The sequence below is a fragment of the Ambystoma mexicanum genome, chromosome 9, assembly GCF_040938575.1.
Source record: "Ambystoma mexicanum isolate Mex_15411 chromosome 9, UKY_AmexF1_1, whole genome shotgun sequence".
Lineage (NCBI taxonomy): Eukaryota > Metazoa > Chordata > Amphibia > Caudata > Ambystomatidae > Ambystoma > Ambystoma mexicanum.
Genome location: NC_090931.1, coordinates 750,589,896 through 750,603,145, shown reverse-complemented (window position 1 = coordinate 750,603,145; position 13,250 = coordinate 750,589,896). Strand labels below are relative to the sequence as shown.

General features: G+C 44.9%; 1 protein-coding gene across 1 annotated transcript in view; it reads left to right on the top strand.

Annotated features, from left to right (window-relative positions):
• STAT4 (signal transducer and activator of transcription 4) overlaps positions 1-13,250 on the top strand; it is a 632,296-nt gene that overhangs the window by 173,125 nt on the left and 445,921 nt on the right. The window contains exon 4 of the mRNA XM_069615680.1: positions 4,580-4,678. Coding sequence (XP_069471781.1) covers positions 4,580-4,678 — 99 coding nt within the window. The remainder of the gene's footprint in view (positions 1-4,579; positions 4,679-13,250) is intronic.

Here is a 13,250-nt window from a genome sequence, read left to right as displayed (position 1 = left end):
TCCCGCCGCTGCAGACACGGCACCGCGCATATCACAGCCTCGGGGCCGCCTCCGACACCTTCGCCCTCGCGGCCTGCTGCACGCACAGATCCTTCGCCGAGCGTAGCTGCGGGTAGCGGCAGCCTCCCCTCTCTCTGGACCAACAGCAAGAAAGCTAACGCCGCGCCCGGTCCCCGCAGCGGCCCGCCTGCTCGGCCCGCCTGCTCGGCGCACCACCGGCACACAGTGAATAATCTGTGGAGCTGGCGGTCGGCCTCGCCAGCTCCTCCCGACTGTCAGAACTCTTCCTGTCGATTGTGAGGGGTTCGCAGTCACCGATCTGCTTGATTTTTCGGGTGCCTGCTCCCGGAGTTCTCTGCCAGCAGATTCTTTCTCTTTTAAGCGTTTGGGACGGCAATGGAAGGATTTTCGAGCGACAGGATTTTTTCAAGAGCTGGAGCTCTCCCTCAGGCGGCCATTTTCCGTCGCGCGCAACAGCGCCTCCGCGATTGTTTATTTTTTTCAGCATCTAGGTGTGTACCTGATCTGTTCAGTATTTGAGGGTGAGTGTGCAGAGTATTAGAACATTTTTAGTAGAGTTAGTAGGAAGTCTTCTGAGTTCTTTTCTGAAGGTTATTTTGATCTAACAAGTTAATATTATTCTGCCGTGATTTGCGATAGGATGCTTTATTGGTTTGGGTTTTAAATGTTGAGTAGTATTGGTGAGAGTAATGAGCCTTGTGGGACATGTTGTTTTTATCGGGGTGGTATCCAAGTAATTTCCGTTCTTCCGTTCTTTCTGTCTTGAAGCATTTTAGTCAGAGTAGCGCTGTGTTGCCGATTCCAATATATTGTACAATTTTGATGAGTGTTTCGTGTCAGACTATGTCGAAGGCTGCTGATAGATCAAGTAGTATTAGTGTTGATTTGACGTCAGAGTCTATGTTAGTTTTTAGATCGTCCCATATGGATAGTAATGCTGTTTCTGTTCCTCTGATGGGTCTCAAGCCTACTTGTGCTGGTCTAGTATCTGATTGTTTTTAACATGTTCTGGGATTTGTTTGTAGACAATGCTTTCTAGGAGCTTCGCCGGGTATGGGATGTTTTAGATTGGTCAGTAGTTGGTTAGATCTTCCATGTTTCCTGATGCATCTTTAAGCAGTGGTTTGATGTTTGCCCATTTGAAGGCTCATGCCACAGCTCTTGTTGCTATTGCGTGGTTCAAGGGGTTGAGGAAGTAACCTGCAGGTGTTTTCAGGGCGAGGATAGTCTTGCATACGTCTTGTGGGCAGGGGTCTGCTGAAAAGCAGGCTTGGTTGCTTTTGATCACAAGGCTGTGGAATCTTTCTATCGACATTGGTGGCAGATAGTTTATTTCTAGTAGATGGTTCCTATACTGGCTGGTTCTAGGGGCTGTTGGTGTTTTTTAGGCATGCTCTTTTTGACTTGCTGGATGTTTGTGATTCTGGTTTTGAAGTAGTCTGCAAGGTCATCGCATAGTTTTGGTGATGGTTGGTGTGCTGTTGCATGCTGTTGGGTTTCTTCGTTCATTGAGGATTTTGAACATCTCTTTCTGGGTGTTCCTTGAGTGTGTAATCTGTTCATTATACTATGTCTTTTTTGATTTGATTATTTCAGTATTGTAAAGTCGTATCTGTCTTTGATATGGGATTTATTTTTCTGGTGGTTGTAGTTTTTCCTCCATTCTTGTTCCAGTTTTCTGTTCATTTTTCAGTGCTCTGAGTTGGGGTTTGAACCATCTCTCCATTGTTTTCTTTAGTGAGGGGATGACTGTTTTTTCTGGTGCAATGCCATCTAGTATTTTTGTTATCCATTCTTGGATTGGCTCAGTTCTTTCTTCTATGCTGTTTGAGTCTGAAACGATGCTTGAGGGTTTTGCGGCTTCCAATCTGATGTTTAGGTCCACAATGTTTACGGTTTTCCAGTTTCTTATCTGAATGGGGGGATTTTTGGGAAGATGAGCTCGTATCCACGTTGGCAGGTGGATCACGAACAGTATTATGATATGGTCGTTCCAAAGGATTTGTATGTATTGGAGGTGCAGTTGTGATCAGGTTTTTGTTGCAGAAGATTGCATCTAAGGTGTGGCCTTCTGTGTGTGTCACTCCTATCACCAGTTGTTGTAGATGCATCGTTGCTAGCTGATTTGTTAGGGTTTTGAGTAATGGCTGAAAAACATGGGGCCTCATTATGAGTCTGCCGCTAACTCGCCCATGCTACTGTCAGACTCGCCTTACCGTTACCGGTGTCCGATATCCTGGTGTTACCAGGATATTACTGCCACCGGCAATGACGGTAAGTTCCCATTCCATGGGCTCCCATAGGATTCCATGCAATGAGAGCTACTGAATCACCAGCAGCGTTGCTAATGATGCCGTTAATTCAGTGAGTTCTCTGCCCGTAGGGGCCTGAACTTCCGGCAGGTCGGGCCTACCAGTAGTTCACTGCGGTATTAGCCCATTTGACCTAAAACATTTGACCTAATGACCAAATTGACCTTTTTGTAATAGGCCAAATTGACCTTTTTTTGCATCTAGCCCAAATTGACCTTTTTTGTTTTAGGTGAAATAGGCTAATGCCACTTACCTACTTACCTGAACATGAGGTGTGGGGGTGTCCCCCGCTCCTCATGTTCATGTAAGTAGGTCAAAAGAGGGCTGCGGGGTGTCCCCCGCATCTTTAACAATGGAGGCGGGGGAGACAAATAGAAATAAAAAAGTATGTGTGTAATATATTTGCACCTATTTATGTTTATGTGTTTGAAATTGTGTGCGGGACAACTCTTTCATTTTTTTTCCCGCACACAATTTCAAACACATAAACAGAAATAGTTGCTATTGTATTACAAGCATAAAATACCATACTTTCTAATCGGGTATGCGTGCAAATATTTTTCGGTCAAATTGCTGTGGTCAATTTGCACACGGGCAAACATACCCAAACAGTTCACTTACCCCTACTGGCAGATTTGGAGTATGTCGGTCTGGGAAAAATGACGGAGCCAGTAGTACTGCTGTTTTACCAGCCTTTTTCCCAGACTGGCCTAATCCTAATGACTCTCATGGTCTGGGTGGTTGGCTAGAGAAATGGCCATGATTATAATGAATTCTAAATCTTAAAGCCATTACCCTTCAGTTGTGATTATGGTACTACATGTCCATACAATGGCAATAGTTTGAACATTGTGCATGGAACCTGTGCATATGACGTGAGTCCCTAGCAAATTCCTATCTAATACCTATACACAAGCCAAAACTGTTTGCAGTGCAAATGCTAGTTTTTAAGAGAACTTCAGTGCCTGGAGCAGATGCAAGGGTACATATATGGCTTATAAATCAGGTGGCTGAAGTCATACTTTGTTAAGACATTATTAGTACAAAAGCAGGAGCTCATTTACAGCACAGCAGCAATTAAGCCATAACTTCTAGGAAATTGATTAGAAATAACAAGGCAAGCGCAATACTGCACAAAATTGGATATTGCTAGCTGAAGGAGATCCCGGGAGGGATTTATTTTGGGTGCAATGGGCATGTAATGAGTGGGAATGGCCACAAGGATTAGCATAGCCTTGAGTGGTCAATGGGTGGGAAAATAACCAAACAATGCCCAAGGGAGGTGGGTCCCTCCTCACACCCCATCTCCTCCTTATATGTACCTCAATGTAATAGCTTCAGCTTTTGGGTGGTGATCAAGTTGCACGTAATAGCCACAACTAATTAATTGCATTGTGGAAACAGAGGTTTGCTGCCTCACTAGCAACTACAGAGACATTTCAAGTAAAATGAACTGCATTGTTTGGCACTATGTCATAAATATAATGCACATACAGAAGAAAAGAAGGCCATTATTTTCATGGCAGATTGTAACGTCTTTTGCTTTTCTCCCTCAGATGGAAAGATGCTTTGAGTCATGGGACACTCCTAGGGGATGAGGGCAGAAGCGAGGGCACAGCAAGGAGGATGGAGAAGATGTGTGGGTCTCAAATACACAAAGGTCATGGGCAAAGGAGTGAGCGGGTTCAATGGGCCCACCTAGATGACGTCTTAACAAGGGAACCAGGAGGTGCCAGATACCCTATTCTTAAACCGCCAGGGTCAGAGCCGTGATCGTGGGACCCACCCTGCTACATGTAACAACAATAGGGAGGGTACCCCATGTCGACCGCCCCCACCCAGCGAACTGAGCAAGTGGAAGGGCTAGTTCCTGAGTTGTGCGTGTACCACAACTGTGTCCTCAAGGGCGGCACCTGCAAGGGAAGTGTTTTTGTAACTGGATTGTACGTCAATGAACCTGTGTAATTTATTCTCCTATAATTTTGCCGGCTGCTAATTTGTGGGGTGGCCGTGTATTTGGGGTGTTTATGCCATTCTTAATAAATGCATGCTAACCTATGTCACTAGCCCACATATTTTTAAAATATCGAGCTGCGAAAACATGTTTTTCTATATTTGTTGTTATTTACATGTTATTTACATGGAAGTTCAAAGGTCAATGGGGCACGAGCAGATTTTTTTATATTTGAGCATATCTCCCTATAACCTTATGCAGCATCATTTACGTCATTGCTTTCTGTTCCCAGGGCAAGTATCAGTGCAACCCTATGCATATGGCGGTGGTCATCTCCAATTGCCTGCGAGAAGAGCGGCGAGTAGTGGCAGCGGCGAGCATGCCCATACAGGTATTTCATTGGCTGCTTTCCAGTGCCCACATTCCTTTCCTTTCTTCCCGTGTCATTGGCCAGCAGAATGTCTCATCCAGCGCATTGCTTTTTATTTTTTATTTTTTGTATTAATTCTTTACTTATTGCATTGCTCTATTTGTTGACTTCTGTGAGCTCTGCCATCAATGCTGTCACCCCGTTTTACTTAGCCAAATATTGGTTTCATCACGTCTGTCAATTGAATTCAAACATGAAGTCGCTACAGAAGAGGAAAGAGGAGTGGCGCAAATATTATGACTTTACCAGTAGGAAAGAGCACACAGCTCCTTTAAACAGTTTACCATAGAGCTGTACCTCTTGCCAAACAAAAAGATGGGCACACGATTATTGTGGATGCTAAGTACTGACCCGGAAGCCAGAGGCGTTGCAAGGGGGCGGGGGTGGGCTAAGTTGGATATAGCCCCTGGTCTTTTGGTTGAAGCCCCGGATAGAATCTCAAGAGCTACAACCAAAAGGCTACCTAGCCCCAGTCCTGACAGTTCTGACATCAGCATAGCCCCGGGTCTTTTCCAAACCTAGCAACACACTTGCCGGAAGCTGTTTTCTTCAGTTCAAGCATTGCTTGCTCTACCAGGCCTGTCATTCCTGGAGCTGTGCCAGAACTCCGTCAGACCTTGGCAATGTTATGAACAAGAACGTTTTGGCTATCATATAGGTATTGGACCAGCATTTTCTGGAAAATGCCTAGCCCATGCCTTCTCAAAAGTCAAAACTGTTGACTTTGCCAATGTTTATTTTCACCCTTGTCTGCCTCACAATTGCCCGAACACCAGTGCCCAGGTCCTCCGTCACATTAGTTTACAGATGTTCCTTTCTACCCTTATATTGAAGGGGAGAAATGCCTAACAAGACCCCTACTTGTAAAAGGACTGGGAACATGTCACTAGCACGAAGTGCGTGGTCCATAGCATGGAGGGCCGGACTGCAACAGATTGTGAACACTGTATGTGCAGGTTGCTGTGGCAACATAAAGATATAACATGAACATCACAGATGCGGACTTCCTCATTTGTGAATCCAATAAATATATAAACAAATATATACAAGAGGGGCTCTGCTGGTGTAATGTTAGTTCCTGCCCTTTTAGAAAAGTGACATTTTCCTCACCTCAACCCCTAGCCCAGGGGTCTGCAATCTGTGTCGCTCCAGATGTTTTGGACTACAAATCCCATGCGGCCCTACTATTGACTGCGCAGGATTTGACTGACGGGAGTTGTAGTCCAAAACATCTTGCGAGCTAGCAGTGGCAAATCCCTGAGCCTAGCCAAAGAAAGAGAGAGTTTTGCAAAATTATACATATTTATGCCCCATTCTGTTTCTTTTTCTGTTACATTTTAACTGTGTTATAGACCCCAATGTAGAATATCTGTGTAAAAAGGCCAGATGCAGCTTCTCACAGGTGCAGCAATCTAAAGAAAAAACACAACATCTGCATACATTTGAAGAATACATGATACTGTGGGCGGGAGATTTTCATTTCTCTCTCACTCTTGATATGGATAGGGCTAGCAAGACCCAAGTGTGGCTCCCCAAGGCAGTTGGGACATGGAAAAGCATTGCAGAATATCACAGGCTGGTAGACGCATGGAGATTTAAATGCCCACTGTAGAGGAACTATACATACTATTCGAGTGCATATGACTTTGCATCCGAAATAAACTATATCATAGCTGCCCCTAATGTGGCTTGACGTGTGGAGGATGTGGAATTGCTTCCTAGAACGCTGTCTGATCACTCCCTAGTTGTTGTTACATGTAGCAGGGGTGGGTCCCACGATCACGGCTCTGACCCTGGCGGTTTAAGAATAGGACACTAGAGGACCCAATCTTCCGGGATGAAATGGTACAAGATATTGACAATTTTTTCTTGGATGACGTAGGCTGAGTACAAGACCTAGGGGTGGTGTGGGAGACCTTTAAAGTGTGTATTAGGGGCAGCTCTATGTCAAAGAAAGCAGGGGTCCTCCTGAAAGCTCTGCAAGCTAGCCTCAGAACTCTGGAAGATGAAATGAAAACATTGGAGATCAGGCAAACGGAGGTTGGCGGGAGGTGATTGCTCGAGGGGGGAGGAGGGAATTTGCAGATTTAGCTGCTAGAGAGGCTACATTTATAGCGGGCCGGCGATGGCGGCATCGTATGAAGAGGGGAACTGCCGGAGCCGAACTTTGGCCATCCGTAAAGAACTGGAAGCAGTGAATATTATTCAGGTTAAGTCAAAAGACTAGCGAGGTAGTAAGAGATGAGGACACCAATTAGATATTTCGGGACTACTATAGATCCTTCTGTACGTCTCGGTCGGAGGCAGACAAGACTGAATTAGGTTATTTTTTTGACCAGATTACCATGAGATGTCTTGATCCCAAACAGGCTATATTATTAAACACCCCACTAATAGCGGAAGGGATAAAGAAAGTGATTGTGTCCTTACCGAATAATAAAGCCCCGGGACGAACGACCTCACGACTGAGTTTTACAAGGAATTTGCAGACGGGCTTGTTCCTCACATCTTGAGCATTGACGAGTCAGCCTTGGGTAGAGGTGTGCTCCCAGCGTCTACGTGGTCCACACTTGTGATGATCTTACTAAAACCCCAGAAAGATTCAGCGAACTGTGCTTCATACAGACCACCATCGCTGGTAAATACTGACAATAAAATGTTGGCTTGACTGCTTGCAAACCGATCACAACCGCATATGCCAGTTATAGTCTGCCCAGACTAAGCAGGGTTTATCCGAGGTAGATCAACTCAGAATAACTCACAGAGACTTTTTGCTCTCAACCACAATATTAGCATATCAGTACCAGCTATAGTGGCCTCTCTTGACGCAGAGAAGGCGGTTGACTCGGTTCAATGGCCTTTTCTATTTAAAGTTGTGCATTGGTCAGGGTTAGGCAACGTGTATATACAATGGATATGACTCCTCTACTCTTCCTATAGAGCTATGGTTCTGACGAATAAAAAGCTATCAGCTCCATTAAGCCCAATTCGGGGTTCAAGACAAGGCTGCCCTCTCTTGCCCCTTCTCTTTGTTAAGGACCTGTTAAGGACCCCAAGAACAACTTGCTCCCTCTTATACAGGATGTACAAGCATTCGGGAAACTCTCAGGGTTGAAAGCTAACCGGGATAAGTCGGAGGTACTGCCATTGATGGCTGCTGTCATGTGGGAGGATATAATGGCAGAACTTAGATGGTGCCTATGGGGCATTAGATATTTGGGGGGGTTGATAGCTATGGATATCTCGATTCTCTGTGCTGAAAATTATGTAAAGACTTTGGAGCAGATAGAGCACAAGGTTGACACATGGATACCTCTCCCTATTTCTCAGGCGGCCTGGCTCTCGTTGGCCAAAATGGTACTGGTTCCCAAACTTCTATATATTTTTTATAATGTACCAGTGGTACCCCCTATGCAGTTTTGGACAAGGGCTAGACGCCTAATGATTAAACTAGCATGCGGAAGACAGCAACCCAGGATTGAGTATGACATTCTAACTAACCCATCTGAAAGGGGAGGATTGGTGTTCCCTTATATGTATATTTATTATCTTGTGGTACAGATTCAATAGGCAGTATGGTGGTGGGCTCCCTTGGGTGAAATGTGGGGAGAGCAAAGGCTACAATCCACCCGGAGAACCTCAGGGTGAGCCTATGGGGCTCCTGTCAGACTACGCGAAATGAAATACAACTGGTAGAAGTCACATTCTTAGCATAGGATAAGATGGCGAAGATTATAGGGGAAGACCGGCTGGCTATACTCCCGTGAGTTCTCAATTTATGGAGCACGTGGAATAACTGTGAAAATGGAACAAATATTTAGAGTATACTTTGAAGGGTTGGGCATTGATATAATGTAAGAAGGAAGGTTTTTAACAATAGAAATTCTTTCTTTTTTTTCTTTTTTTTCTATTCCTACATGTTTGTATCCTTTATGCTGTGCTATGATATTTTGTGATTTACTGTTCAGTCCTGTTCTAAGTACTAAAATTAAAATAAAGAATTAAAAAAAAAACAATAGAACAGCTGAAGGAACAGTCCGTGTAATGCGATCACCGTGCTCTTATATTACAGGTTGAGACAGGAGATACAGACAGTATGGCATTGTTTCCCAGGGGAACCAGTGGCAAACACGATTGCACTGTATATCACAGGCCCTCTTAGGTACTCCGACTAGTGTCTTTAGCGAAAGGTGGGATAGTGCTATTGGGATTACGATGATGGATAGGCAGTGGCTGCCGGCATGTACACAGACAAGGAAGATATCCATGAATAACCGGTATAGGTTGACCCAATTTAAATGGTTACAACAAATGTGTTATACCCTGGCACAGCTCCATAAGTATTATCCCAATAGGTTCTCCGAATGAAGTGTCATCAATAGAATGCAGACTTTATGCACATGGCGTGGCAGTGCAAAGATGCGAATAATCTGTGGGGTCAAATAGTGGAGGCCATAGGGAAGATGATGGATCAGCAAGTATCGGACACACCTAAGGCTTGGTTGCTAGTTGTCTTTGAGGGAGTGGGGATTCTTGAAGGAACAGAGCTAGGGATTGGCGTCAGTGTTGGGGTGGTCATTGATAGCGAGAGGTTGGAGCAAGAGACAGGACCCAAAATGTAAAATGGAACTGGCTAAATCTCTTTGAGGAAATTGGTCAATCTACTTGTGTCCTGTTTATCACTATTCGTTGACCTGTCTTCTTGTCAGCGCTCTGATGCCCGTGGGCTTTCAGCGCTTTACAAATAAATAAATAAAATAAAATAAAATAAATAAAATAAACAATGGTTGAGATGTATGTTGTACTGTGAAGAATGGGAAACAAGATACGCAGCGTCGCTACCTGCGCGTACCAGGCCCAAAGACATCTGGACGCCTCTGAGAACATACCTGAGGGAACTTGATACTCCTGACGTGCCACCGTGAGGGGTTTTAGGACCTCTGGAGTGGGAACGGAGGCATTAAGAGTAATAAGAGATACACGGTACACAGAGTTTGATTTGGTTTATGTACACAAACAAAATAAAAAATTAAGTAAAAAAAAATAAAATCAAGAAAAACCCACAGACACGATGCTGACATATTGTAGGCTTAACACTTTTTATTTAATGGCACGTGAGCGCTGAGTCTATGCGGCTACATTAACCCAGAATGTTCAGGATTCATGCGTCCGCTGAACCCCCGGACACAAAGTCAACAGTAGAATTATTATTAGCACTGCAATGTACAGGCAGCGGAAGGCAGGCATGACTGGGGAAGGGTACACAGAAAGGCGTGTTTTACAATGAGATAAATATCATGTTTCTTTATTTTTCCTTCTATTTGGGTTGTCGATTATGTTAGCCAAGCGTATTACAAGGGGCTCCATTTGGAGACTTGAGTATGAGTGTTTTGGGTTTTATATAGTGCTATATAGTACTTACAAGGATTTACAATCACTGCAGCAAAACAGCCAACAGTTTTGGCCTTTGTGTAGGGAGACTGCTTAAAAATAACACTGGTAGGCCGAAGTTTAATGTTAGTGCTTTATAGAGCTAGCTCAAATGAATATCTGGGGGATGTTTTTTGAACAGCGAGGGAAAGGTAGCGACTAGGAATGGCACAAGGGATTACCATGGACTTGGCAGTAAATAGCCAAATACCACCAATAAACTGTATGTCCCTCCTTACATGTGCTTTCCCTCATACCTTTACACCAATACAATAGCTTTGGCTTAAAGGTAGTAAAGAACCACCTAATGGCCAAAACTAAAACAATAAGGGCATAAGTGCGACTGACAATCTTATAATCCCCCCACAAATGCGCTTCCCTTCCAGCACAAAGCCTCCCCCACTTGCTGTCTGGAATAGTGTTCATTTATCTTGTTACGATTTAAAGCCATCAACCCCACAAAATGTGTGGTAGACCTTGCCTTTGCTCAGTCGTTTGTCCCTTTCATGACTAACATTCTTAGTGTCACCTTAAGGCCGAACAGTTGCCCAACTTGCTGGAGAAAGGGATCAGTAAAGCGGTATTAGAAAAGCTCAGCCTGGACCGCCTTTCACCATCCACCTCCACCTGGCTTCAGTCTCTGAGAGTGAAGCAGTGAAGCAGACACACTGCCATCTTGAATCTCAAAATCTGCTCCATCCTCTGGTGCTATGCCGTTGCTCCCTTAGAAAGCGTGGGTAACAGCCAAGCTAGAGCGGACTCTATCCAGCCACCTCTGATGGTGTGCTGGGACATCTCCACATCCATCTACAGAATATGTTTGTCCATCTTGCTTTCCCCTCTTGTCAGCCGTCCTCGAGTATGTCCAGGCGCCCTATGATCATTCACGTCTTTCTTAGACAATTGAGTCTCTGACAGGAGTTTGCAAATCCCTACATCAAAAAAGGAGTGAGTGTGAGAATCCAGAGATCGCCCCACTCTCACGGGCGTACTTAACATTTTCCCTGATTGTTCTAATTTCCTCATCTGGTCTGGCCTGTCATTCATTTGCTGATGATACATAGGTCAATTTCGGTTCTTCTGGCAGGCTGGGGCCAATTCACCCACTGTCTAAGAGCAGTAGGCAGCTGAATGCAGTGAAAACGACGATCATGTTATTGGGTGGGGGTCCTGCTGCCCTTTACCGCATCCTCCGAGCATCACGGACCCTGATTTTTTCCACACCCTCGTTCGAGCTGAAGACCAAAGTTAAGAACTTAGGCTTTTGGTGAGAGCGGGGAACATCATTGTGCACTCAAAGCCAGTCAGCAGTGAAGTAAGTTTTCCTTCTCCTTCACCGAATGATGCATACTATATTCCTAAAACCAATGGATCCAAGGTTAGAGCGACCCTGACGAATTCCATACTTAACGCCTGCAATATCCTCTACTCTCCACTATTTATATTGACGCAGTACTTTCACTTAGCCAACAATACTAGAAGTAGGTTGCTATGAAGGGCAAACAAATGTGATAATCTTTCTAATGACAAAAAAGGGTTTCACTAGTGCCCAATAACCCAGCCCACAGTGCTGCTAGGAGCCCAACCCAGAGCCAACCCTGTCAGCTTTACAACAAAACCATCTTCGAATCAAGCCTCCTACCTCAGCTGCATTCAGCACATCCATAATCTGAGTCCATTACTGCCCAGTGCTAGAGTGCAGACTTGCACAGAAAGAAGCCTTGACTGGTAGCCTAACCTGTACACAGTGCATCCCTGTCTGCAACCCATTCTATTCTCAATTCAATGCCAACGCATGTTCCACGCCAAGCGATGTCCGACGTAAAGGCCTACCAGGAACCCTTCCCCTACACCGCTGGGTCGAAGCTCGGCTGAAAACCTAGCCAGCCATGGGTACAGTCCAGCTTGAAGGTCAGCTCTACCAAGGTGTCAGCCAAGAACCCTGTTCAGCTTGCAGACCAGTTCAGAGACCAGTCATGCCTTGACCCCAAACTCCCTGAAGCCCAACCTGGATATCAACTCTACCCAGAACCCAGTTCAGAACTTAACCCAGCCTACAACTCAGGAGTTCTGCCCAGAGCTACCAACTTTCAACTGTCATGATACCACACACAGTCAAGAAGCCTGCCCTACCGGGGACGGCATCATACCAAAATAAAGGATGTAAAAATGTCAAAGCCCAAAATACCGAATTTCGAGAGCCCCATTCTACTGTACGTATATATATATATATATATATATGTGGGGCGGGGGGAGTGGATTATTGGGGTAGGAGAGCTGTGCGGGGAGTCTCCCCTGCATACATGTTATGTTATGTTATTTGGAATTTATATAGCGCTCTATATATCATTGGTATGACCTCAAAGCTCTGGTAGGTTGAACGCCCTCGGGGACCGTAAGTTCAGGTCATTTGAGAGAATGAGGTGTCATAGGGTGCTTGGGTGCACCAGTTATGTGTGCAGCTGATGCGATTGCCTGATGGTAGCTGCATCCTAGTATTAGGTGTGGTGCTGTTGATACCAGTTGAATGTGAGCAGTCCGGCGGGTGGACACCAAGACTGGGTTCTGGCTGCGTTGGGCCTGTAGGACGCTTATGTGTGCAGCTAGGCCGGTTTGTCATGGGATATAGCTGTGTCTTATTAGAATGATGAGGTGTTTATGTGTTAATGTTCGTATGTGAGCAGCTAGGCCGAAATTGATAGAGGGGTTTAGCTGCACTCTAATTGAGTGATGGTGTAGAGACGAGAGTAAGCATAGTGATATGGGAGGTGAGAGTTTGGGTTGAGTTATGATCTAAAAGATAGGTAAGTAAATTTCAAAGCTATCTTAGGCGGCACTTTCTAGTTGTGGGTTGAGCGAGTGAGAGCAATTCCAATTGGGCAACGCATGCAAGTGAGTCTCAGGGGCACTTTCAGGATGTGAGTTAAAGTAGCTTTCTAGAAGTGAATCAGTCTTGCAAGAACTAGTGTGTAAATTAATCACATTATCATCATAGCGTGCACCCTGCGATAAAATTGGGTAAAAAACCCAGTATTTTGGGCATCGGTATGTAATTTTCGAAAGAATTACATAGAACCGTTTACAGTAGACTTGAATGTTTTAA